This window comes from Nannobrachium achirus, assembly GCF_963921795.1.
Source record: "Nannobrachium achirus genome assembly, chromosome: 19".
Taxonomy (NCBI): Eukaryota; Metazoa; Chordata; class Actinopteri; order Myctophiformes; family Myctophidae; genus Nannobrachium; species Nannobrachium achirus.
Genome location: NC_137826.1, coordinates 32747445 through 32775107, shown reverse-complemented (window position 1 = coordinate 32775107; position 27663 = coordinate 32747445). Strand labels below are relative to the sequence as shown.

At 39.8% G+C, this 27663-nt stretch overlaps 1 protein-coding gene across 1 annotated transcript; it reads right to left on the bottom strand.

The window, feature by feature from the left end:
• Positions 1-16018: 16018 nt before the first annotated feature.
• Positions 16019-24741, bottom strand: LOC308304270 (LIM/homeobox protein Lhx1-like; the record flags this gene model as incomplete). Its single annotated transcript, XM_080748837.1, has 5 exons — positions 16019-16401; positions 16913-17078; positions 18108-18388; positions 22871-23091; positions 24572-24741. 5 exons carry the CDS (start codon positions 24739-24741, stop codon positions 16019-16021), a joined length of 1221 nt encoding a protein of 406 aa, XP_080604963.1.
• Positions 24742-27663: the final 2922 nt, after the last annotated feature.

Here is a 27663-nt window from a genome sequence, read left to right as displayed (position 1 = left end):
GATCTACAAGCTTACAGCGCGGCACTCGGTGCCGCGCTGTGCGCTTGTATATCTGCTATTTTTCAATTGCTTATGGATAAAAAAATTAAGGCCCCTCCACCTTGGGCCCTAGTAACTCAGTCCCACTCCCCCCCCCCCCCCCCCCCCCCCCCCTTGTGACACCCCTGCACGCAGCATAAAAGAAGCAGGATTGAGACGGTGACACCCAGGCCCCAGCTGTGCTCTGGCTCTCTCCAGACAGAAGATTGAAGAAGCCTCATCTGCAAGACTGCAACCATGTGCCATTTTCAACCGCGTCCTCAATGCAAAGCAGCCTATTCAGACCCGGGTATGATTTCACATCGTTATTTGAGGGTGTTTGTCTGTATGATGAGCACATCTGTTGGAGAGCGTCTGGATAAGAGATAGAGCCTATGCAGCACATGGTGAGATGGATCCGTCTCACACCTATTGAGGATCATTTGAAGTATTTTCAGGCCGCGACCCCCAAAATAATCATATTTGAACTGGGGACCCCCCACCCAGACACACTAAGAGTTGAGGTATTACATTTTGTATAATTTTGTGAGGCGTTATGAGCATGTAGATCGGCTATTTTCACAATTTCTGCCTCTAATATTTGACAATTTGGCCCATGTTTAATTTGTAAATTTAGAGGTATTAAAAGGACCTTGAATTGTCACTTTAGAAATGTGCTATACACTCAAACTTTATGATGGTTTTCTTATTGTTGAGTGAGAAAACAACATTGCACATTAAGTTAATCATCTGGGGCCCCCCAAAATAATTTGGGGGGTCCCGACCCACAGGTTGAGAATCACTGGTCTAGGCTATGTGTCTAGGAGCCTGTGGAGCAGACACTAGATGGCAGTATGTGATGTCCCCAGGCCAACACCACTCAGCACATCCATGATCTATCAGTTGTCAGGGTGACTTACAATATGAATACAAAAAGAAAAAACTTTTTTTATGGCTAGTAGGGACACAAATTAGAATCATTCACAAATTAGAATCATTCTTTCATCAAGGATGTCAAATAACAGCGGTAAAATATATTTTGGAAATTAACTTGAAAGACTGTTTCTATCTATCTATCCATCTATTCATCCATCCATCTTTCTATCTATCTATTGAGATGCTGCTATTATTTATTTATTTTATCCTATAATATTTCTAGACAGTAAACTAGAACTCCATTTCTTTTAGGAGGCTTTACATAGGCTGTGCTTGCCAGCCATATTTGGGCCCTAACCCTGACCTGTGTGTCAGGGTTAGGGCCCAAATATGGCTGTCCTGTAGGCCTATGTTGATCTGTGATATTATAACATTCATAAAATGATTCCCATCTATCCTATATAACCTATCCCAAATTCAAATAAATCATGTAGGGCCTATTTTCTCAAACTGTTTAGTATCCTTAATGCAGTGGGGTTAGCATAGGCCTACAGGGGAGGCTGCACGTGTTAAGCTGAAAATGGTTGATTTTCAAGCTAACCATTGCCATGCATTGTTAACTTGATATTCAGTAACTTTTCAGCGAGCGGCACTGTGGTGCTACAGCGTATAAATAAGGCTTTACTCTCTGGGGCCAAGAAAGCAGTCTGTCAACCAGCTTTAGGCTTAATCCCTAATCCCCATTGGAAATTTGCCGCTGGGGTCAAAGATTACAATACATTCTGATCATCACCACATAATGCATACATTCTCATTCTGCCCGTGCTGAGTAAACAGTGGCTGGGGAATACTGAATAGCAGGAGGACTGGGGTGAAGGCTAATTCACAAGCTGCTGAAGACCGGGGAGGGTGGGTGGGGTATTAGAGCGAGGCCAAACAGAGGAGAGGTTTTGAGGTCTGGGATCAAATGACCCTTCAGAAACACTATCCTTTCCTTGTATACATTATGTTATATGCCTGATCACCACCAGAAGAAAAGAAAAAAACACTGTAATACATGAATTACTTTTAAACCCTATTGTGATCTCCTTGCTGTTTATCTACAGTTGAGGCAGGCGAAACCCTACAGCAAATGGAAAGTGACACTGTGACGAGTAGGTAATTGATATTAGGCCTATATATTGCATAATTGCATTTTTTTTGCTGCCTGTCCATCAACAGTGACAACAACAAAAACTTTTAGGTAACGTCTCTATAGCCTATTCACACACTTTGCTGTACAGCCGAATAGTAGACGAGACCGGCTTATGAGGTATAAAGCTACAGTAGTATAAATTAGGCTTTAAAACGTGAGCAGTATAGTATGCACAATAATAACAGCTTTATGGATGAACCTGTGCCGTGCAGACCAGGTGAGATTTCTCTGTTGGCCATGCAGGCAGCTCTTTTCTCCTCCTTTTTTATCCCCGGCCTGACATTAGCATTCATAGAGGCACTGGAGTGTGGCGAGCTGCGACCGTCAGGCCAGCTATGAAATGCAGCAGTGGAGCGAGGGGAGGGAGGGAGGTGAATGGGGGGATGACAGGGGCGTCAATTGGGTATGGCAGGGGTATGCAGCTGCCATACCCTGGGTCCAGGGGGGAGAATACATGTTACTTTAAGATATAAATCCACGAATGCCTCTTTGTCTATCTGTGCTGGTTATGTTGTTAAATTACATTAAAATAACTACAAATGCAAAATTTAACAAGGTATTATAATTATATTCTCCACACTTTTATTCTCCCCATCTTGACAGAATAGTATATTCCCAGGTTCCGCAGGTCAGCTGCACAGGTGCAATACATTATTGTTAATTGTGGCACGTTTACTATATTATGCCGAGTTTAGCCGCACTTGAACAACTGTTCCAGACTGCCATGTCCAGCCCAAGAAACCATAGACATTTTTTGGGGGGAAAATAGAATGTACCTACTTCTTAAAATAAATGTAAACCATAGACATTTGGGGGAAAAATATAATGTACTTCTTAAACTAAATGTATCATGCCTGTTGCTAAGGTATGGCAACATGACTGGTGTCTTGCACGCGCGCCTTCGCGCGCGTGCAAGACACCAGTCATGTTGCCATGTTGCCATACCTTAGCTTTTTCTGAACTGACGCCACTGGGGGCTGATGGTAGAGGTTGCCCAATGCGGGATTGTGGGAAAGGTCAGTGGCCAGTGTGCCGCGCTTGTGGCACATACATCACTGTTATTACTGTAGGTCATTGATTGGTATGGAAATGAGGGGAGGCAGCGGCGGCTCCACATGGAAGGGTGGGCCGAGTGTGGCAGGGCAGGCCACTGAGAAGTCATTACCCTATTTAGAATGCCTGTCATCTCCCTGTGAATAGGCTGGGCTACACCAGCCCAGTCTGCTGCTAACCACAGCACCATTCATTCGCCCCAGGTTTTCTTTTATGCACTGGCAATTTTTATTTTATTTTGCCATTGTTTTCACAGGCAAATTATTGATAGGGGGAAAAGGTGGATGTACAGATAGGACAGACTGATAAGAGTCTATCAGCCCAACACGCATGTGAGCGCATACGCGCGCGCACACCGCGCGCGCACACACACACACACACACACACACACACACACACACACACACACACACACACAGAAGCCGGGAGAGAGAGAGAGAGCAAGAGAGAGAGAGAGAGAGAGAGAAATGCATTACACAAAATTAACAACAAATCGAAAAACAGGGTTCCAGCCCTTTGGGCCTGAACTAATAGACAAAACAAAACTTTGTCAATTAGTTTATCGTGGGAGCCAATAAGAAAAAAGGAGGAAAAAAACAGAAACCCAATTACAACATAAATACAAACATAAAAATTAAGACACCAAACAAACAAAGACATTATAAAGAGAAGAACATTAATTTGGTAAAGTGAAACGAATTGCTTGAATTAAGGGCCTAAATTGAACTTCAGTTAATTGACTGAAGGCTGCATAATGATAATGACTGCGTTTTGGTGACGCTTATCCTATACCCCATGTGTATCGCTAATGGTTCCACCTAAGCTGTATGAAGTATGGAGAAAGTCCTTGATATAATCTAAGAGTCAGCATCGTGGTGCACCTACACCTATACATTGTACTGTAGGCATCTAAACACACACACACACACACACACACACACACACACACACACACACACACACACACACACACACACACACACACACACACACACACAGTCAGTGCAGAGTTGCTGACTAAAAGAGTTTGCCTGAATGCAAACATCAGTTCAGCACTGGCCCACTTTGAGAGGTTAGTCACATTAAAATGCATGCATTACAGGCATATCACTGGAGCGTGGAGAGCCAACTCCCTATGGAAATGTCCGTTTACTGCCTTTCATAGGTCTTTGGAATGGTAGGATTTGTAGCCAGTGTCCTCTGGCTATGAAGGACAAAGGCAACCAACCAGGGAAATCATTGTGCTTCACGAGACACAGACAGCATCGGTGCCATCCAACAATCTTGTGGCACAGGGTTCCAATCATACCAACAATCGTAAACACACTGCACTCAAAAAGGATTTCATTGATCACACAGAATTTCTCTGCTTCAGAAACGCTCATTAGCAACATTTTGTTTGGCAAAAGTGCTACTCAAAACTTAACATGAATTTCTTCATTATTAATCAAGTCCTCTGCCATATAAGGAGTGTGGTGCTCTTCAGCATCGGCAACAGCTCACATTAGAAGAGAGAGGTGGGGGGAAGGGGATGGAGGGGGAGAGAGAATGATTTCTGTCATGTAGTGCACAAGGTGAATCCATAAAGTCCAGATGTAACCCTCTAGATAAACAGTGTGCTATCCAGATAAGGTGACAGCTCAGGAGGAGGAGAGAGAAGGATGGTTGATCCCAGCCATAATCCAAAACTGCTGAAAGCCACTTCTCGTCTGTAATGTATGTAATGTATTAACCTAGCCATGAAATATATGCGCTTTGAATCATTTCGGTCTGCAAAATCACCCACCTTTCAAGTTAATGTACTTCAAATGAAGCTGTTGCCTGCTTAGATTCAATTAAGATACTGAAGTTAAAGCATCTTGTTCAGTTAGTGCTGTAACAGCTTACTGCCCAGAGCTGAGTTGATACAAACACTATGTGTTTGTATCAGACTCTTAGAAACACCTAGAAACATATTATTTTCTTACAAATGACAGATTGATTGAATACTTTGCTTGTCAGAAATGTAAACAGCATGTGGCACAGTAAAAGGATAACACAAAAAATGACCTACTGTATGTATTCAATTCATCAACAAATTAACACAATAATACATAGAAATACAAACATTACAAAATACAACATTTAAATTACATTTACCTCCCCTTGTGGACTCCTGATAGCATTTTTTTCAGGCCAATTTGGAAAGAAAACACTTTTACACATCCATTCATGGATAATGTCAGGGCATTCCACATTTTGGTGACAGAGTAGTAGAATGAGAACTTTCCCGGTACCGCTATGGTGGTACCAGATCATGGTTGCTCCCTTTAGTGTTGTGGCAGTGGGTGTTTGATGTATACTTGTAACTTCGATTAAACCTCCATAAAGTAGAAAGAACTTAAAGATCAAATGGGGAATGGGGCCTGTTCCTCATTGGTAAAGTTCTTGGGAGGTGTGGTTCTGGTTTCCCCTTAACTCTGCAGAGGCCTGGGTGCAACATCACCGCTATCTATGCATCTTGGATCCAAATAAATCAAATACTCAAAACATATGGACAGGTAAAATAACCAAATACTTATGATTCTTAATCCCAATATTACAGATTTGAACTTGAACTCTCCATTCATAGAATGCTATAGAACAACCTGTCAATCTATTATTCTACAGTAAAAACATATATCCTCCATCTAGGATCAGCTTCAATCTTAGTTATTTTATTCAGTATTTAGGTCCAGACTCAAGACCCAGTTACTTAGCATACCTGACAATGACAACCGCCTTTGCCTTACCCTCTTTATTTTCCACCTCCCCTCATCTGTTGCTTGAAGGCCTTCTGAAATGCTCTTGCTAGTCTTGTACGTACTGTATCCGCCCCAGCACTGAAGTATTTCACATGATTGATTATATGCACAGCACATATAGCTCTACTGACTCTCTTGATACTGATTTGTGTAAGTAATTCTTAATCACATTATTTCTGTGCATTTTATTATATTTAAAGCACGTTGTAGCAAACTTTTCATAGTGTTCTTAAATAATATTATATGTAAGTTGGTTTATGTAGTAGTGACATCTATTTGGTAGTTTAATCTGATCTAGAATCAGGAATATCTGCCTATTATAGTAGCTTATTGAACTATGGCAAAATATTCTCTACACTGCCGCCCAATTCATGCAGTGTAGGAATGAGAAAGTAGGTGGGGAACACTTATGATTCTGTCCTCTTCAACTTTAATCAAAAGTACACTGACATGCTTCAGCCCCCTCCCTTCTTTTCATAATAATGGACCGCTAAAAATTCAGGAGGCAGGCTCCACATCAATCACTCGCCAGATTTGAGTCCAATGCAATAAATATGCAAATGAGGAGAAGCCAATGTCTCGTAGCTTTGAGATCAGCGCAAGGAGAAAAAAAAGGGAAAAACTGTATTAATTGCCCATGGCCAGAGGAATCCTATTACTGTGGGCATTGATTATAAAATTGTGTATGTGAGTGATTTTCATGAAGGAAGTGGAAGCCTTGAGCAAAAAAAAGAAAAGAAAAAAGAAATCAAATTAGAGAACTCGGGCCAAATCGATCAACCACAAAAAGGGTAAATCTAACTTCAAATAATATTTCATTCAAAAGCTAAGATTTCTATCTCAAAATGCAATAGAATGTTTTTCAGGAATAACAACTTTACAACAACATCGTCCACACATAAGTGTTCTACCATAGTAGGAGTTAATGCTATTCTTATATTCATTTGGTCCAGATTTATTAATTGGCAAAACCCAAAGGCCAAACAACATCTCTCACGTTTCCTTATGGAAGCTTGGTTATTTTTCAGTTCGGCCATAAAGGAACTGAGTTGCCTAACAATTTAAGTGTCCATTCTGTAAGTTCATTATCAACAATGCTTAAAAGGATATTGTGAACGTCTGCTCTGCAGCATACTGAGCTTTACTAGCCCATACTGTACCATATGCATGACTTGTGACAATGTATGCAACCTCAATAATAGGCCTTGACAGGTAAGGTGATGTCCTGTCCCACCACACAATAACATCCTACAGCAAGACTATCCTAATTGTGTGATCTACCTAAGAGCTTAATGCAATAATCAGTGTCAGCTAGGTTTAAATTGATTAGCTGGTTTGTGTTTGACTTGCAAATCTCTGTCTTAATCACAGTTGGATAAAGAAGGATTAGTTTGATCAACAGCAATCCATTATCTCTTTCAAACAGAAAAGAAACAACATGAAATGCTAGGCTTAAGTTTGTTTTACACTTGTAGGCAAAACATTAGAGATTTTCAAAAAAAAGAGAGAGAATCCTTGACCTTTATTGTAGTTGGTCAACACTTTAGATAAAAACTCCTTCTTTCAGATTTTCGTCAGAAATAATAAAATGCTGAGATACTTCATGGGCAACCAACCCCATTATGGGACTGTTTGAGCCATGTGATGATAGCCCACAGATTACGTACACCCAAAGTGAGTTTGTAAACAACACCAACGACAAAAAACTCCCATACCTACTGGGAGAAATACAACAATGTGTGAACACAGCAGCAAGATTTGTGAACTGTTGCCATAAAAGAAAGCTAGAGAATGGAATACAACCACCCTAAGGTCTACAAACCATTGAACAGCATCCAGACCTACCGCACATACAGTACAAACAGAGCTGCTACCTTTAAACACGTTTTATTTATGTATTTCCTTTATTTGTATACTATTGAAATCGTATTGAGAAAAAAGAAATGCTGATATTTGTTCCAAAAAGCTTCATACCCTGTATATACTATACATAACGACAAAATGTGACATAGCTCTGTTTACACAATGCCGTAAACCCTCCAACTGTATAGCCTATATGTTCCCCATTTTCAGCTGTTTTTATTATGTTTTGAATCTTGCTTTGGCAATGTAAACGTAGGTTTTCTCATGCCAATAAAGCTCCTTTGAATTGAATTGATGGCCACATGGTGTCTCCTTGCTAAGTTGATCATGTGATGAACAGCCCATCATTTCACTCATGGTTGGGCTTGAAGGACAAAGTGGCATTTTTTGGGTGGATCAGCTGGGCTGAATGTGCTATATGTTCTCTTTTATGTTTCTCGTTTAGGATTAGGCATGGGGTTAGGGTTATCTTTATAACATAGGGCTGAGGGAACTTATAGGTACGCTCCCTTTTTTGCTTTCCCAAGTACTCTGTTATGTTATTCCTGTGCAGGTACAAAACATGTGTGAGAAAACAGGTGAATGGTGCACCGACTGCACCTGACCTAGTCACAAATAAATCCCTCCCAGTAGAGAGCCATTTAGACTCTGCTGCACATGATGGCGATTTCCCTGTCATGCAGGCCGAAGCTCATAGTTTAATAAGCCTTGTTTATCAGCACAGAATAGTCGACCCAGAGATCTCTATACAGTGAATGAGCAACATTCAAATGGCTAGACAGAATTAATTTGCAAGTGTGACTCGCGTCACGGCAACCACACTTGCAATTTCCAATTGCATCTTCCTAGTTTTACAGTGTGACTCTGTTCTTTCCGGGTTCGCCCTGATACACTCGGCCTCCTTTCTATCCTGGGATTATGCCCTGGTATTTTTAACCAATTTTTTATTCTTGTGTACTGTAGATAATTTCTATTTGTAATGAAGTGTGTCCCAATTTGCATAAAATGCCTATTTTAAAGTGTTCCTGTTTTGAGGAGACATTTGGTCACATTACACATTGTTGAGGGTAGGAGGGGTTCCTTCTCCAGAATGACCCATGCTTTCATTTCCTTTTTACTATAACTCAGTAGTCGCGTAACCTTTCCAAACCACATGATCACGGGCAGTGGTGTAAAGTAACATTTACTTAAAGGAGCTATAGTCAACTTTTTTTGTAGGGCCGACACTTTGTTTACATCCTAGTGTAACATAAACAAGAATGTAAACAAAGTCAGCCTGACAATGGCCAAAATGATTATTTTATCATTATTTTACGCTTTGTGTGGTCATTTTTGAACAGAAACACATATAGAAGCTTATTTTTTCATAAAATATTTTTGAAACATTATTTTTATTTTAGCATCCGTTAAAAAAAAAAAAGTTGACTATAGCTCCTTTAAGTACTGGTTCAATTTTGAGGTATTTGTACTTTACTTGAGTATTTCCAATTTCCAATACTTTCTACTCCACTACATCATCTCGGATTCAAATATTGTACTTTTACTCCACAATATTTATTTGAAAACTTTAGTTACGAGTTGCTTAGCAGATATAAATGATTATATTATAAAACATAAATTAATCCAACTTTAGCCCTATATTTTATACCTTGGCTGTTTGAAAACAGCTGATCTACAAGCTCCCAACTTGTGGCATCGCAAAGCGTTGGGAGGGAGTGTAGTGCCCAGGATTACATTGGACAATTGACACTGGGTGAAAAAATGGGTTACAAAAATCGTGGGATTAAAAAAAAGTCAACATTACTTTAACAACCTAATCCTATAGGCTACTTTGCTGCCCAGGGTCCCGCAGAGATCTATACTTGTTTGGTCCCCTCCTTTTTTGCCTCTACACCAAATCTCTTCACCGAAAATAGTTATGTTATAAAACGTTGGAATGTTTTAAAGATCTGCTATTTTCACAGAATGTCTGCCTATGACATATAGGATGTATAGGGTTATTGTGGTTAAATTGGAGATTCATCATGGGGGATGATGCAGACAGTTTGATTGAATTCATTACCCCAGCACAATTAAAACAAACCTAAATCTATACTGAAAATGTATAAAACCACATTAGAACTAACCAGTAAGACACCTAAGGGAGAAAAGCGACCTCTTGAGGTCGCGCCATGTCTTGGCCATCTGGCCAGTGATGTATATCTGATCAGTTACATGTGGAGACCCCTTCTTCTTTCGTGGTACCTACCCATAGATATTCACAGATATGGGCTTAATATTGATGACATCAGGGATCTCCATATATGGGCATAAAAGGGATTTGGTTCTCCTGGCATCACAGGGATCTCCATATATGGGCATAAACAGGATTTGGTTCTCCTGGCATCACATGGATCTCCATATATGGGCATAAAATGGATTTGGTTCCCCTGACAACATGATGTCAGAGTGGCAAACCCATAGACCGTAAAAAAGCGTACACGGACACGGACATGATGTGCCATTTCTCATAAACTGCAACCTTTGGTCGCAATCATAGTAAACTGCTATCTTCGGTCGCAATAATGACTAACTATTTTGCAACTCCTGAGAATAATTTAATTCCCTTTTTAGAACGGCTTGCTTGTTCATACTTTCTGATCATGTGATTGCATCTCAGTGACTGATCGAGGTTCCTTGACAAATCTCCCCTTTCATAGCGCAGCTGCAGCAACACCGAACCCATGTATAACCTTTATATTTTTGTCATCTACTTATCAGTTTTGAAATTTAAGGAGGCATAGTCCAGCATATTGCAAGTAATGGCACGGCATAGCTAAAATGAGATTGTAAAATGGTTGGTTTAGCTACGTTAGGGTTACCCTGAATTACTAACAAAACCCAAATCTGAAGATTTACAACTTAATCCTCTTGGTCCCTTGTGGGATTTAAGACTACAATGAGCTACATCATTTCCTATCCGTGCAATGTGTTGTGCCTTGCCCAAGTGAAGTTCCTCTTGCCAGATCATCTGTCACAGACACAGTTCTGCCCCAGGTCATTTTAGGTATCCTTTCTTTTGCCTGCCAGAGTCCCATCACAGGCCAATTTAGGGGATGAGACCCTGCTCCATTTGGAAGATCTGGACCAACAATCAGATTTCTATAGGTTTTATTTCACTATTCTAGCTATTGTTCTGGTTGTAGAGAAAATCTGTATGAAACATCTACCAGAGCAAATCTGTGTGAAACATCTAATGATAAACGAGTGTGAGCTAGTGAACTGTCCACAGTCCATCTCCTATTGGCTGGTTGATACAGGTGATGTCCCCATTTGTTATAGAGTGAAATCACATATCACACTGCAATAGCAAGGCTAGTCCAACCCTGCCTTTTCTTTTTTTCCTTTTCCAAAATTTTCTCCATTTTGTTTTCTATTCCCAACATGTACTGTAGTTCCTGTAGGTACCACTGTTGGCTTGGGGATGGTCTAGATATATACCTCCCCCATCACATGTGCACATTTCCATGCTGACCAGGTGCCCCGAGCAACAGCAGGGGTTGCTAGTGCAGTGACAGATTCTTGCTGCTTTCCCACAAGTGCACACATGTGACAAACATTTATTTCATGTTAATGAGTCGCCACCAACTCGAGCTAGTGCCGTGCCATAATGTATAAAATCCATCTTTTCCCATATTATGGGAAAAAAGATGCTCAGCGGATCTCCAAAATTATAATAACACAAATCCCCATATACGGAGTAAAGTGATGTCATCATCAATATGACAGAACTGAGGTCATAGACTTGCCTGACCTCCATATTTGGGCATACCTGACACGGCACTTCCTATAATTGCGACTGAAGGTCGCAGTATACCATGAGAAATGTTGCAGCTTGTCTCCGTCTGTCTGTCTGTCTGTCTGTATCAGTCATTCAGTCAGTCAGTACATATTTTACCAGGCTATTGGTTCCCTTGTCACTGTGACATCACTCTGACATCATGCTCTGATGTCAATGTTCAGGGGAACCACTCTTAACAGAATGGGTTTGCTGCTCTGACATCACGCTCTGGCTTCATGTCCCTTTTTTTTTTTCTTTTTTTTTTTTATGCCCATATATTTTATGCCCATATATAGTCGACAATGTGATGTCAGAACATGCCCATATACTGTATGGGCATTCCCAGATCACACTTGCAAATTAATTACATCCTTGTCCGTGTTATGCCCATATGGAGATCCCTATCCCAGTGTCATCATTATTAAGGGCATATCTGGGAATGCCAATATATGGGCATGTTCTGACATGCCCATATGGGCATATTAAGGGCATATCTGGGAATGCTCATATTTGGTAATGCCCAAATATGGACATATTCTGCCAATCTCAACAGGCACTGTTGAGATTGGTTAACTGGTCCGATATACATCACTGGCCAGATAGCCAAGTATTGGCGCGACGAGGTTGCATGTCGCCCTGAGGCGTCTTACTAGTAAATATAGAGCATAAAAGGGCCTCTAATAACTATTTTAAAGAGAATACACATGTCAGACCCCAACAATTGTTCCAAAGAATCTGCTCACAAACACTGAAGTTCCTACACTATGACTGCCATATCACCAGTTGCAATTCAAACATACAAAATCAATATATTTAAATGTACATATTCAACATTGAAATGAGCCTATTTCCAACTCTGTCATTTCTCATCGAATTACAAGTGAAAATATGGCTGATCAATGCAGTAAATACATAAGATAGCTTTGGAGCAAACCAAATATTATGTAAACAACCTATCAAACCAAACCAGAATCTCTGTTTGCTCTCCATGACCTCAATGCAGCGGTTGATGCTTCGGTCACCAGATTTTTCTGAATCAACTTCCTTTCATTATTGACTTTACAAGCCCTTCCCAACAGATGTCTCTCTCTATCAAACTAAATGATGATTAAGAGCCACAATGGAAACAAGGGGCTTTAGTATTATCCTTTTAGCATAACCTTTGACTGTATACTACTTTGAAGATACTATAATCAAGTGCTTGGGTCACTTTGATTCACACTAGTGTATCCCTTTTTGTCTTTTGTAAATGCCATGTTGACTTGCTTGTCCTATCGGTCAATAGAAGTGCCTCAATTTACCACTTTGAGTCAGTCTGCATGGGACAGTTCGGTCGAACAAGCTGTTCCTTATTGTTTGCAGACCCCCACTTTCTACCCTGCTGTGCAAATAACAATAAATGATGGGGTCAATACAAACAGTTTCCCACTATACATAACCAGTGCGAAAACGTTCCATATTGGCGTGGAACCTTGAATGTGTTGCTGTCTAGCAGAAACCTGTAATATCCATATTTTAACTTTTATGGATTTTTTTTGTCATACTTCATTGTCGCACAAAAGTAGAAGAAATAGCCGATCTACAAGCTCAGAACGCAGCACATTGTAAGCTTGTAGATCAGCTACTTTTGCTATTTTTAGATCCTGAAAAGTAACAGTTTTGGACATCCATCTGACAGCAACAAATTGTAGCTATAGCTAGATGTCTTGTCTACCTTCTCAAAACAACAAGGCTGTTGGCTGTAAGGTGAATACTTCAGACAGGACACAATAGTATCACCAATCAGAATATGTTGTTCAGGACAGTGCAAAGTCAGAAATACACAAATATATTCATAAACAAATGGCTGTCAGTCTGGTAGCCTCCAAATGTTAAAAACATCAAAATAGGTACTTGAGGTAAAGGGGACAAATCATTTAAAGTATAGATTGATGAGCTAATTTACTCGAACTTTCATTACTTTCATCATTCACAATGGAATAATAATTATTAATTAAATACAATAGGCAGTGCATCATAGTGTGGGTTTATGATTTTACTACAAAGAAAATGTTAACATTACTTTTTGAAATGTGTCATAAATAATGTATTCATGTTTGAGTGTATGTATTGAGTCTATGCAGTTGAAACAAATGTGTTTTTATTAAGAAAGAAAACATTAGGGGTAATTGGACTTTAAGATGCTTTAAGCTTATAGTTTCAGACTGGTGGCCCTGCAGTCTGGACACTTGACCAATGCACAGCTTACTTCATTCTCCCATTGCCATTGAATAATCTAGAGGGTATCTTAAAGTTGCCAGTAAAATTCCAAAATTGTCAAGAAATAATTCCATTAGATTAGTAAAATAACCTAATACGAAAATAATAAATACAATTTAATAATTATAAGGCCTGCATGTCATCACATTTCAAGAAGCAAGACCATGCTGTGTGTTATGAAGGCTTAAACAAAATGATGAAAATGGTTTATTTTGAAAATGTGTCACTAAGTCATTTAGACTGAATAATATTTATCTGTATGTCAATGGGTCATAAACGTAAATGATAGCATATACTGTGAAAGTGCAAGAGAAGCACCCTTGACTTGCTGCTATTCCAAGTAAATCTGCAGAAATCTTTTTTTTTTCTTCCAATGTTTTATTATACAGTGAATGGTCTTCTACATCAGTGGTTCTCAACCTTTTCAGGCCGTAGCCCCCAAATTAATCATATTTGAACTGGGGACCCCCACCCTGACGAGCACTAAGAGTTGAGGCATTACATTTTGTGTAACACGGTTCTATTGTGAAAATAACAGATCTACATGCTCACAACGCCTCGCAAGGTGAGGCGTTGTGAGCATGTAGATCGGCTATTTTCACCATTTCTGCCTCTAATATTTGACAATTTGGCCAATGTTTAATTTGTCATTTTAGAGGTATTAAAAAGTCCTTAAATTGTCACTTTAGAAATGTACAGATACCCTCTCTACACCTAAGCTTTATGTTGGTTTGTTTGCTGTTGAGTGAGAAAACAATGTTGCACATTAAGGTAATCTTGCAGGGGGACCCCCCAAAATAATTGGGGGGTCCCGACCCACAGGTTGAGAACCACTGTTCTACATTGCTGGTCAAATAAGCCTCATATCAAACATAATATCATGTGAACTTTGATGTTTCAAAGACACAGCTGTTGAGCATATCTGACCATCAATGTTTAATGTACTGTATATATACTGTATATAAACATATTTAAAGACAAAAATCATTTTATTTTTTTCAATTTAACGATCTGCCATTAATTATTCTCACAAGGAACATCTTCGAAGAATCAAAACTAGTTCTGAACACTCTAAATAAATGCTATGCATTTCCGGTGTTCAACAACTGAAGGTGCAAAGCACTTGCAGTGTTTGTGCTGTGGTCTTTATTTGGCAACTGTTTATTTGTATTTTCTAAGGTTTTTTTTCTTTTCTTATGTGAACACATAATACAAACTAGCACAGTGAGGAACCACATAAATAGAATAAATACAAAAGTTTGGTTTCTTGCATTAAATTATTTCTCCATCTGAATCGAGGTTTCACGCTATGCTGATATCCAAACCCCTGAAGTACTGTACATTTTCGTAAACAGTTGACTGTCCTATACATTTCTTCTTCTTTTTTTTTAACGAGTCTGAATTAAATAAAATGTAAATGAATTGTATTTTTGTTGTTGTTGTTATATACGGGATTCCAGCTTCTTTCTTCAATGTTTCTACTTGAAGGCAAAGCTTTTGCTGGCAAATCAAATAATATACAGCAACATGTCCAACACCATCAGAGTCCTGAGAAAGGCTTTTGGTCAAAATGTATTGATCTGCTGGATAATAATGTGTTTTAATTTCATAATACAGGAACAATGGGTGATGATGGGCCTCATTTATCAATATACATAAAATGTTTTAAAGAGGCAACAGTGCTGAGTTACATGCATCTCATACCAGTATCATAACAGAACCAACAGGGTCTAATTCATTGGAGAAATTCATTTTGTTTCACGTATTAAGAATGATTTTGGTAGCCCACCATGTTTTTTTATATTGTTTGATCAATGAAGCCCATAACTTCAAAACAATTACTGAACTGGTCTGACCAATCAACATATCAATTATTAAACAACCGATAAACTCAACAGTAAGTAATTAAGTACGTAAATAAATAAGTAAATACATAAATAAACGAACAAATAAATAAATAAATAAACAAATGAATAAATAAATAAACGATTGCATGAATAAATAAATAAATACATAAATAGATACCTCTATAAATAAATATTTAAACAATGATATCATGAAACAAAAGAGGGGTTCTTTTGCCTTTTTTTTAGAATGTGCCAGTGTCCATTAGGTTCCATATACTGTACGTTTCCCCCATCAGACCATATATCACCAGACAGTTCCTTCGCTCAGTTCTGAAGAAGGCTGTGACAGTTGGTTGGCGTATCCGTTCTCACTCATGGACAGGTTGGTGTAGGGCGTGCCGGGCCCACACATCTCACTGGAGGCACTGTGCATGGAGCCCGGCCCGCTGGGCTCCGGGCTGGGCGAGTCTGCCGGGTGGTGCTGGACACCGATAATGTCCGAGTAACAGTGCACGTCTCCGGAGCAGTGGTGCCCGGGATGGTGGTGGTCTAGCGCCGCTAGCGGGGTGCCAGCGGGGACGGAAGAGGGCACGAAGCCTAGGTCTGCTGGCGTCTGTGCCTGCGAGGACGGGGGGCCTTGGTAGTACTCGTAGTTTCCTCCTTGGCCATAGTATTCACTCTGGTAGTCTGCAAAGGAAGAAAAAGAAAACATCCCAGCTATAGGTTTTATTTGGAATAAATGCAAAAGGACATTAAAAAAGAAGATGAAACAGAACTTATCCTCTCATAACAGCATCTGGACAGACACTTTATTAATCCACATTACACAAGTTATAATGTTCAGTAATATTAACAGATTGTTAATTTAACATAAATGCATGTATAAGAATGCTCATCCATGGGGGTCCAATTTAAATGAACAAAAATGTTAAAACAACACTTGTTGTATTACATGGGTCTACATTCACAATATTTAAAACAGATTAACTTCAGTAGCATTTGTCAAGTTGTATACAGATGCAAAATGTGATAAGTTGCCTGTGTATCAAATATGAAAGGCAATACAGAAGTTAAAAAATAAATAGCATTTGTCTATTCTTTTCAATGTTATCTTTAAATATGACATAATAACAACAACAATAATAATATAATTAATAATTGTATATTTATGAGGTTTATCAATATAATATCTTGTTACCTCCATAATAAGAGAAGTGTCCGTTGGGCAGCAGCTCCCCAGGTTCCAGTCTGTCTCCCAGCGTCCTCATTCTTCTTGGGCTGCGGAAGAACGCGTGTCTCCTTCCTCCCAGAGCACTCAGCTGCTTCATCCTTCTCTCTTTAGACCTTCGGTTCTGGAACCACACCTGTAGTATAGAGAAAAAATAAATATAGCAGGTGATGATGTCGTCCAACAATATTAGATACATTTATTATTTGACCATTGTAGACTAGCCCTAAAAGAGGACTGTTTGATTGCATGGTCATATATAGGCTATGGAAGTGGCTGTCATAAAATGTTGGCCACATTTTTTGAGAGAGTGCAGGAAATCACTTCATTGCAAATGCAAATATGCCTATAATTGCCCTAATTTTTACTTTCTTGGTTTTATATTCACACACACACACACACGCACGCACGCACGCACGCACGCACGCACGCACACACGCACACACACACACACACACACACACACACACACACACACACACACACACACACACACTCTCTCATGCGCACACACACACACACACACACACACACACACACACACACACACACACACACACACACACACACACACACACACACACACACACATCCTTGGTTTTCAACTGATTTTGATCCAAGGGACCAACATGACTAGAGCAAACTGGGGTCCATAGATAGCGCCGCCCATGGCTGCTGTGGTGACTACGTGTGTTGCGTTTTTGTTTATGTTATAGCCTATGTGAAAAAATTGATTTGAATGCAAAAATGTAGTATGCCAAAGCAAATTCCTATGTGTATTACACAATGGTTAATAAAGAAATCTGAATCTGAATCTGAATCTGAATCCATCATAGACCCATGCACCTGATTCAACAGTCCGTTTTCAAAGCATTTTATTACCAATATATAGAGCAGGGATATCGTTTTTATTTATCCAAATGTTTTGTTGGATACATATCAGCCATATATTTGAATGATCAACTAGGCCTATACAGAAGTATGTTTTGCCTGCAAGCACAGCAAGAAAGAAGATGGCAAATAAAGTACAATTTAAAAAGCAAATTCCCTTTCTTAAAAAAAAAAGAATCTGAATGCATGGGGGGGACCACCTGCAATACCATTACCTCCGCGGACCACCGGTTGAATATGGGCAAGGAAGATAAAAGATATAAGACATGTTTACCTGTATGACTCTCATGTTGAGGCCCGTCTCCTGCGCCAGTTGCTCTCGGATGTGTCTGGTGGGTTTGGGGGTCGCTGTGAACGCAGCCTTCAGCGTCTCCAGCTGCTTGGCCTTGATGGTGGTCCGCGGCCCGCGCCGCTTCCCACCGACCCCGTTCTGCTCGTCGTTCTCGTTGACGCCCGCCTCCTTATCGGACGAGTGTCCCATCTCCGAGTCCTTACCGTCCTCCTGCGGGTCTTGGTGGGAATCTGGAGACATACTTGGGTCACTACACGTCGTGACTGCGATGCGAAAACAAAAAGAATAAAAACCTTTATTTTATTTTTTGTTGGCGAGGTATAGACCTATGGATCTGTGTGTTGTGTAATTAATTGGATATGCTATTAGGCCAGTACGTGGTTCCCAAACGTTTTAGGTCAAGACGACCCAAAGAGAAATTAGACATTATGCAGGACCCAAATGGTGAAAATAGCAGATATAGCCTACTACAAGGCTCACACGCTTCGTGCTGCGTTGTTAGCTTATGCTTATCGGCTATTTTCAGTTTTTCACTACTTCTCTTAAACATTTTGTTTTCTAATGTATGGAACTTCTTCGAATTTTGCCTTTGATTTCTTTATGAAATTACTGAAGAAGTAATAGAAATTCGTTTTTTAATTCATGAGGGGAAAAGTATTTTGAATAATAATAATTAATAAACAAAGAACGAAGGGACCCATAAAAATATGTCTGCGACCCACAAATGGGCCCCAACCCAGTGCTTGGGAACCAGCTATTAGGCTAATAGACTCGCCCCTCCCCCTCCTGCTTGTTTATTGAATTGCTTTTATATTGTGTGGAATTTCTCTACATTATTGGCTATAGGCCTATTGATACAATAACATATATTTTTTTATTCTACATATTATAGGCATATATCAGTGATTTTCAACCCTTTTCGTATAGGACCTATTTATTGGGCATTTGAGCCACGGACCACCATTTGATGAGATTTTAGCCTCTCAGACCCAAAACTCAGAATATTTTTTGTCCTTGGATAAAATGTTGTCCACAAAAATAACTAATCTTTAATTGAGTAATGCAGATGTTTCAAAATAATGTCACTTTTGAGAGCGTAAAATGAAACCAAATTGACCTTTTAAACGAATTTTTTCAAAGGGATTCATTTTTACAAAAATGACAAAACCTTAAAAAAGGTAATATGTAGGCTAATATATATTTTACATAGTAATATGGTATAATATTACTGTTTTGGCAGAGTAATACGCGTTACAACAACATTGCAGTATAACGTCACTGTCGGGCAGAAACCTCGTATCTCCAAGTTTCATATTTGTACGTTTTTCCGTAAAGTAAAGCCCTGGTTCATCACACAAGACTGAAGACTATATTGCACAAAACTAGTGAAAATAGCCGCTCTACAAGCACACAACTCCTCGCACCGGCTATTTTCACTAGTTTAAATCATTTTTAAAACGATAAATACAAAACGAACGGTTTTGGACATACAAGGTACCCGACACTGCGAATACCAGTAGAGTCGCCGAAATGAAGGTCGCCCGGAATGGTCGCCGACAAGTGTCGCCGACGTGTTTGGAATAGTCGCCTGGCGTTATAGAAAACTCATCCAGGCAGTGAGAAATCTCATCGAGAATGGTCGCCGACGTGTTTGGAATAGTCGCCTATATTTATAAACCATTATAGACAACAAAGGTATAAAGGGAGTGAGTGAGTGAGTGAGTGAGTGAGTGAGTGAGTGGGGTATATAGCCTATTTATAAACCATTATAGCCTACTTAGCATTTAAAACTCTGATGCCCAAAATAGACAACAAAGGGAGCGAGTGTAGGCTACCCTACCCATATGTCACCCATTCACACGTTACAGTAGTATACTACTACATGTTTTGTACCTGTGCTATTTAGAGAAACTATAGGGTCTAAGCTTTATAACTGTACAAGCTGGCTGCTGGCAACTTTGTCTCTGACCAACGACTACAACGTATTGGATGCACAGATCGCTTCGTTGGGATTAAAACCGCTCGTAGTCCTACCATAGTGGTGCGGTGGTACGTGGCTTTGGAAATAAACGTCATGAAACTTTACCTTTTTCTATGCAAACTTCTAATAAAGTCTTCAATCAATCCATTTCATCCTCCATGACACAAACTACTTTAACCGAGCCTATGCTCGCGCCTCCGACCAAGACGACACGAGGAAAACAGTGTGCATGCACTCCGTGCAGCTGTCAGTGTGTGCCAGGGACGTGCAGAGAATGTTAGAGAGGCAGGGGCTGACACTTCTAAAAGAGGTCAATTCTTTCAACATACTTGCATTCAAGTTCAGGAGCTGCATTCAGGTATATGGCACGGAAAAGGGCGTTTGCATTTCTTTCACCATAGTAAAAAAAACGCATTCATGGTCTAGACTGGAGAGCAGTAATGGCGAGTGCCAATGTGCGGCCGGAGGGCACTTTTTGCCAGTGGATAAAAGGGCAGGGGCTCAAGCCCCTATGATGTCTAATGTGTGCACGTGCCACTATGTGCTGAGTCGCGGCTCGCAACATGATGCTGTCAGACAGTAAAATAAAACTTTGTGGATATAGTTTGATATAATTAGGCCTACATTTCTGTTGATGTTTCAACCAAGGGACGAGTTTATTTTATTTGTGATTCCCCCAAAACACTCATGATAGCTGATACAACAGAAGTAAATGACATTTCACAGAAGATCTTTTTAATTAAAATGGTCGGATATTTTCACTACTTCATAATTATATTTTTTTATTTATGGAATTTCTTGTGATGCGTTTGCTTGACTGAAAATAATAATAGGCCTACATAATCAAGCGGTCGATCGGTGAACTGATGCACAGAGGAGGCATATAGCCTACACACTGGACCCATTGTACTATAGGCCTAGCTATAGCCTAGCTTTTGTCTTGAAATAAAAGATAATTTGACAGACAACAGCCTGCATACTGACCATAATGGAATGTTATTGCAGTCGGGGTTAGGCTATATTTCTTGCAAAAGATTTTAAGACAACGGGTGTGTCCGCATAACCTTATATAACGAAGTTGCTTTCTGTTTCACCAAACAGAAAGATTAATAGCCCACTTTGAAATTCAAAGTAGGCCTAAATACAAAGTGCATTTTGTATGGACATTCAACAATCATAGGCCTATTAAGAAAACAATCCCAGGCCAGTATGAAATAGTATTAAATGAGAATAGGCGCAGAATTTTTTTCTTTCTTTTTTCTAAGATTCGATTAAATCAATGCATTCTGAGAGAGTCTCAGAATGCATGTCACTGCATGTCACTGGTATCAAATAGAAATAATGTACTAAATGCCACAACTTAGACCTGACATTATAGAGTAGGATATCACATGAATCTTATAGCTTTGCGTCAAGAGTTAGGGATTAGGGGAACGTTTAGAGTTCACGTCATCACACTAATTGTAATATTAGGCCTACATCCCAGCCAATTATTGTAGGCTATTACAATAGGCCTATAATAGGCAATTTGTGTCGGAGATAAATCGCTGTCTGATATGACGGTAAAAAACAATTGAAACTCAGCCTGCAGCCCTGCACAGGACCTGCCAAACTAAACGGACGTGGGTACCCTTTTAATTGATTGACTGATCATTTACAGGCTACAGCTGATGGCTTTGATTACTTCTACATGGCCCCGTATAGAGAAATCTCTCTGTCCATATGGCAATGGCAAAACGCAATTAAATGGGCTGGATGGCATTACGCACGACGCGTAATGCGTGCCATGTCTCTCCATTAGTGTTCCACACATCATTGTTGCATCAATTGCTATAATATAACACCCCTTGTCTTAAAATCTTTTGCAAATTAAAAAGATCTTCTGTGAAATGTAATTTACTTCTGTTGTATCAGCTATCATGAGTGTTTTATATGGATATGGGGGAATCACAAACTCGTCCCTTGGTTGAAACATCAACAGAAATGTAGGCCTAATTATATCAAACTAGACCTATATCTACACAGTTTTATTTTACTGTCTGACAGGCATCATGTTGCGAGCCGCGACTCAGCACATAGTGGCATCGTTTGTGTCATGGAGGATGAAATGGATTGATTGAAGACTTTATAGTTTGCATAGAAAAAGGTAAAGTGTCATGACGTTTATTTCCAAAGCCACGTCGTTGCGAGCCGCGACTCAGCACATAGTGGCATCGTTTGTGTCATGGAGGATGAAATGGATTGATTGAAGACTTTATAGTTTGCATAGAAAAAGGTAAAGTGTCATGACGTTTATTTCCAAAGCCACGTCGTTGCGAGCCGCGACTCAGCACATAGTGGCATCGTTTGTGTCATGGAGGATGAAATGGATTGATTGAAGACTTTATAGTTTGCATAGAAAAAGGTAAAGTGTCATGATGTTTCACTCACTCACTCACTCACTCCCTTTATACCTTGTTGTCTATAATGGTATAAAAATAGGCGACTATTCCAAAAACGTCGGCGACACTGTCGGCGACATGTAAAAGCTGTCGGCGACAATTCCAAATCAGGCAGGCGAGAATTCCACCGAAATTGGTGAGCCTTCCTCGGCGACTCTTCCACGTTTTCCGGCGACCTTCATTTCGGCGAGATTACCTGTTACCGACACTGCTGCTCACTTGAGAGGAGGATGGTGTCTCCTTGCCGTTGCTATAGCATGTATTATTATCATGTATATTACAGTATATTAATGTATTATTATTATTATTATTATGGTCATCACCTGACAGCAGGATGGTGTCCTTGCCGGTGCTGGCCTGGTAGTCCTCCTTGCAGAGGAACTTGACCTCGTCCAGGACGTACAGCTCCTCCCCGGTGGACAGCTGCTTGTTGCACATCACGCAGGTGAAGCAGCCGAGGTGGAACACCTTGCTCTTGGCCTTGCGGACCAGGTCGTTGGGCGAGATGCCCTGCGAGCAGCCTCCACACTTTGTACCGAATTTTCTGTGGTGGACAAAGACCAAGAAATATTACCTATACGGTTTAATACACGCCAGAAAACACCAGCTATTGCCTGGTCTTAAGCATTGGCCAGATTATGTTTTTATTATCATAAAGGTATACATAATAGTACTGCGATAAATGAAGGCTGAATGGAATACAACCACCCAGGACTACAAACCATTGAGTTACATCTACACTGCACATATAAACAGAGCTGCTTTGAATGTATTTTAAATATGAGGCTTTTTTTGTAGTAAATGCTGCTATTTGTAAAAAAAAAAAAGAAAAAAAAGAAGCTTTATAATAACATAATATAGCCTATACACAATGTGACATAGCCCTGTTTACAATGCTGACCCCATCCAACTGTATGTAGCCTAACCCCCTTTCAACTGTTTTTATTATATTTTGACACTTAGTTTGGCAATTAAACGCATGTTTTCTCATGCCAATAAAGCTTTTTGAATTTGAATTTAAATTGAATATTGCTTGGTCTTGTTAAGCATTGGCCTATAATTATGGTTTAATCATTGTTGAGTAGATATAGCCTACATAAAGGTATACATAATGCTACAAGTTGTCCCCGACCCCCCGTTTCAAATAGCACTGTGCATTTTGTTCAAACGTGACTTTGAATCTGAATTGCTGTTATAGGCCGCCTGTCCTCCCTCTCTAATGAGGTAATGTTAAGTGGCTGAGTCTTTTTTTTCCGCCAATGCCAGCTGCAAAGGTTTATTTGAATATTCAGAACAGCTTGTCTTGTGTTCCATATGATTTCATATTGAGTTTTTTTCTTCTTCTTTTTCTTTTTTTTCAAAGCGATTTATTATTCAAATCCACTTATCATCACATTTTCACTCGACCTTCTCGGCAAACAGCCGTCTCTGCAGCGTCTGATTGAACTTCAAGGCGGCATACAATTCTCAAACAGCCTGGGTGGGTATTATTTATATAGCTTGTGTCCTTGCTTTCTAGGCTGATAGTCCTAGTGTGTAAACAAAGGACAATTTAGCTGAATATTGTTCATTTTAAATGTATACAGTCGGTATAATAATACAGGCCCAGCACCCTCCCTTGGATCGGTCCCTAATCAGTAATATTTTCGTTTTAATCGCTCCGATAGGTAATCATTCCATCAACCAAAACTATTCGTTGATCAAAATAACTATTCTTTAATGAAGTAGGTCTAATGCATATGTATAACATTAATTTAACTATTGAGAGCCATATTTAACCAAATGGAACCTATATGGTCCATTTGGTTTCATTTTACGCTCTCAAGAGTTAAAGATCTAAGAGAGGATCCATTTGGTTATGATTTAGCTGGGGACCACCTGAAAAAGGATTTGTGCTATAGCCTAATTAAGCTCATTTATTAACCCAACCTTATTTGTAATTACACTGAGCTTAACAGACAAGCAAGACAACCAACATCTTATTACAAGCGCAAATAAGGTTAAATTCTCAGTCGGGTCCTTACCTAAAGAAGTCGTTTTTACAGTATAACCTCCCTTCTCGTGAAAAACATTTCTCTGTCAAGTTGCATTTACAATCACAGCACTGAACGCACTTGATGTGCCACGGACTGTCCAGAACTTTGAACAAAAACCTATCCAGAATAGGCCTCTCGCAGCCAGCACAGTGAACCATTGTTTGGTAAAATGTCCAGACCAGTTGTTGGTTGTATTTATGTTTGTCGCAGCTTGATGTTGCCTCCCCGGTGGTGTGTCTTCAGTTCAGCACTTGCTTGAGTCTTCTTATATGATCCGGAAAATATAGTATTCATCCAAATAATTAATCTGGCAAGAATTGATCCGTGAGATTATCATGTATTGCTCTTCTGGTCCACAACAAGACAACCATCCATATTTGATCAAGAGCCCCCCGAACGATAGCTTACAAACAGGAATGACATTTCTGACATAAAATCACAAACTTAGGTCCCATCGTGATGTGATGATCCAAGAGAAAAACTGTCGTTTGAAAAATGTATCGATAAGCAGCCAGTAACAAAAAAAGATGAAGAAGAAAAAAAACACGCCTAGGATTTGCATGCAGCTTACCGCCGAGCGATAGGCTTAATAATAGCCTGGGTGTTTTCTAAAAAAGAGAAAACGTGTAAATACAGTCATCGTGTGTGACATTACCCGCTGATCAGTAGTAGTAGGTTACAGTATACACTGTCTAAGAAGCGCCAGCAGCACAATATGAGAGCTCTGAACGGCTGTGTGCGCTTGCCTATTCACACCCCCGTGACGTCATCTCCTATCAAACCCTATGAGCAGCCTGCCACTCTCCTCCACGGCACGGAGCATCATCAGGGTCTACTCTGCTCTGTCTGCCACTGTATGCATGAGTATAGGTCCTTCCTAGAGAGGCCTATATTATACACCACTGTCTGGTACTCAACATCTGGTGCGGGGCCCACTAGGTGGTCGATTCCAAATACAGCTCTGATCTGAGGGAGCCTAAGCCTACACATTGAAATATTTTTCAAAATTATTTGGGACAGTGGCATGTAGCCCGGATTTGAATTTTGGGTATATGGGCAAATACATCTCGGGGCAATGTGACTCGTTTACATTCTCACTTTGTAAGGGCATGATTAATTAATAAGCTATACACATTATCACAATTTAGTTTGATTCATTTCTGCATGTAAATTGCAAAAAAAATAGTTTAGGCGTTATAGACATGTATTTATTCTTTATTCATTTATTTATTATTAATAAAAAAAAAATCGTTATATTTAGATAAAAGTGCATTATTTGCAGGTAAGGGCATCAAGCAGCTAAAGCTCATCCATTCATTTTCTGAAAATTCTGTGTGCATCTGCCTTGGTATCTTGTTCTGGCACTAGGCTATCCTACAGGTTAGGCTATAACTATTAGGCCTGTATTAGGCTACGGTTAAAACGACGACATGAAGAGGATGCATGGGCCTGGTTGCACTTGCATGTATGCTTAACGACGTCTATCTCATATGTTGCTATCTCCCTTTAAATTGCACAAACACGAACAGATTGCACAAACGTGTGTGTGTGTGTGTGTGTGTGTGTGTGTGTGTGTGTGTGTGTGTGTGTGTGTGTGTGTGTGTGTGCAAGAGACGAGTAAGAATAGCCTATATATATACTATAGGCTACATTTCTAATTCAAAGATCCTGCAGTCCCATTAGGCCTACACGTTTGCATTTTTTACATTATCTAGCCAGGCCTATATATTTCCTGCATTAGGCTACACACAATTATGTCTGCAAGGCTAAATGGACCAAACCACCAAAATGTAGCTCATGCACACAGCTTTTAAAATGTTTAAGCTTAGTAAACTAGGCTATTTCTGAGCCTATTGCCGGCACTTAAACAAAAAATAGGACCCTATAAGAAAAGGAGGGGAAAAAAGTCTTGATACATCTAAAATTATTCAGGTTTCAAGATCGCAACACTTTCTTTTATGTTTCATCTTGCAACGACTGATTGTTTAGATTTCCCCCGGTAACAGCTATCGGGGCTCCACAGAGCTGGGAGCCTGCTTGGCAAAATCCGCTATCTACGTTTCCAGCCCAGCCCCGTGTCCCCAGTGTGCACCAACCCAACGCACGATAACATCTTTAAGGGAGCGCATAGGCTATATATCGCTAGATGGTATAATCATTAGTGATCCTTGTGTCCTTTCACACGTAATGAAAAATAATGTTGGGGCAAACATTAATCTATATGTGAAAAGCCTGTTTTCAGTGTTCCCTTAGCCATTCTCTTCCCACATCCCGAGAATCAAATCCAGATCGTTTATCATCTGTCACTGATTCAGTTTTATTCACATGCACAAAACCCCAAAAGCTTCAAAGGAAATGTTTTGCCCTCTTCTATTAGGCTACAATTCTTATTTTAACAATATTCCTGCTTAAATAAATTATTTGTAGCCTATATAGTGTTAAGTAGGCCTAGCATATTTTATTATTGTTGTCATTTTTATCTCAAAACGCCAACGGCAGATTCGATTCGAAAACAGCTCATCTTGCAGCTTTGTGGTTTATAGGAAGCTATTGTGTGCATGCATGGGCCATCCACTAGCGGTTTCCATACTCTTACCCAATGAGTAGTAAGGCTGCACACGCACGCACGCACACACGCACGCACGCATACACACACACAAGCATGCACATGCATGGGGACACACATTGTCACTGTACTGCACTCATATCATGCAGAATGGATGGATGAATGAATGAATGAATGAATGAATGAACGAACGAACGAACGAACGAACGAAGGAATGAATGAATTAATTAATGACTGAATAGGGAGTCAAAGACATAATGGGTTCAGACCAGGAAGAAGTGTTGAGCTTTAATTGGACCAAATACAGTCTATTTCATTTAATATTTCCTGTGAAATTTGTTTAAAAATATTGTGGACTCATGATGACCCATGCCAACACAGGCCATGCATGTTGGCATTTATATTCAATGGGATCTCTATAAGCAGAATCGTACAATCACATATTATCACTGTTATTTTGACATTTGAGTTATGCCTGCTAGTAGCTGCAGGAAGGACTATATTTAACTGATGT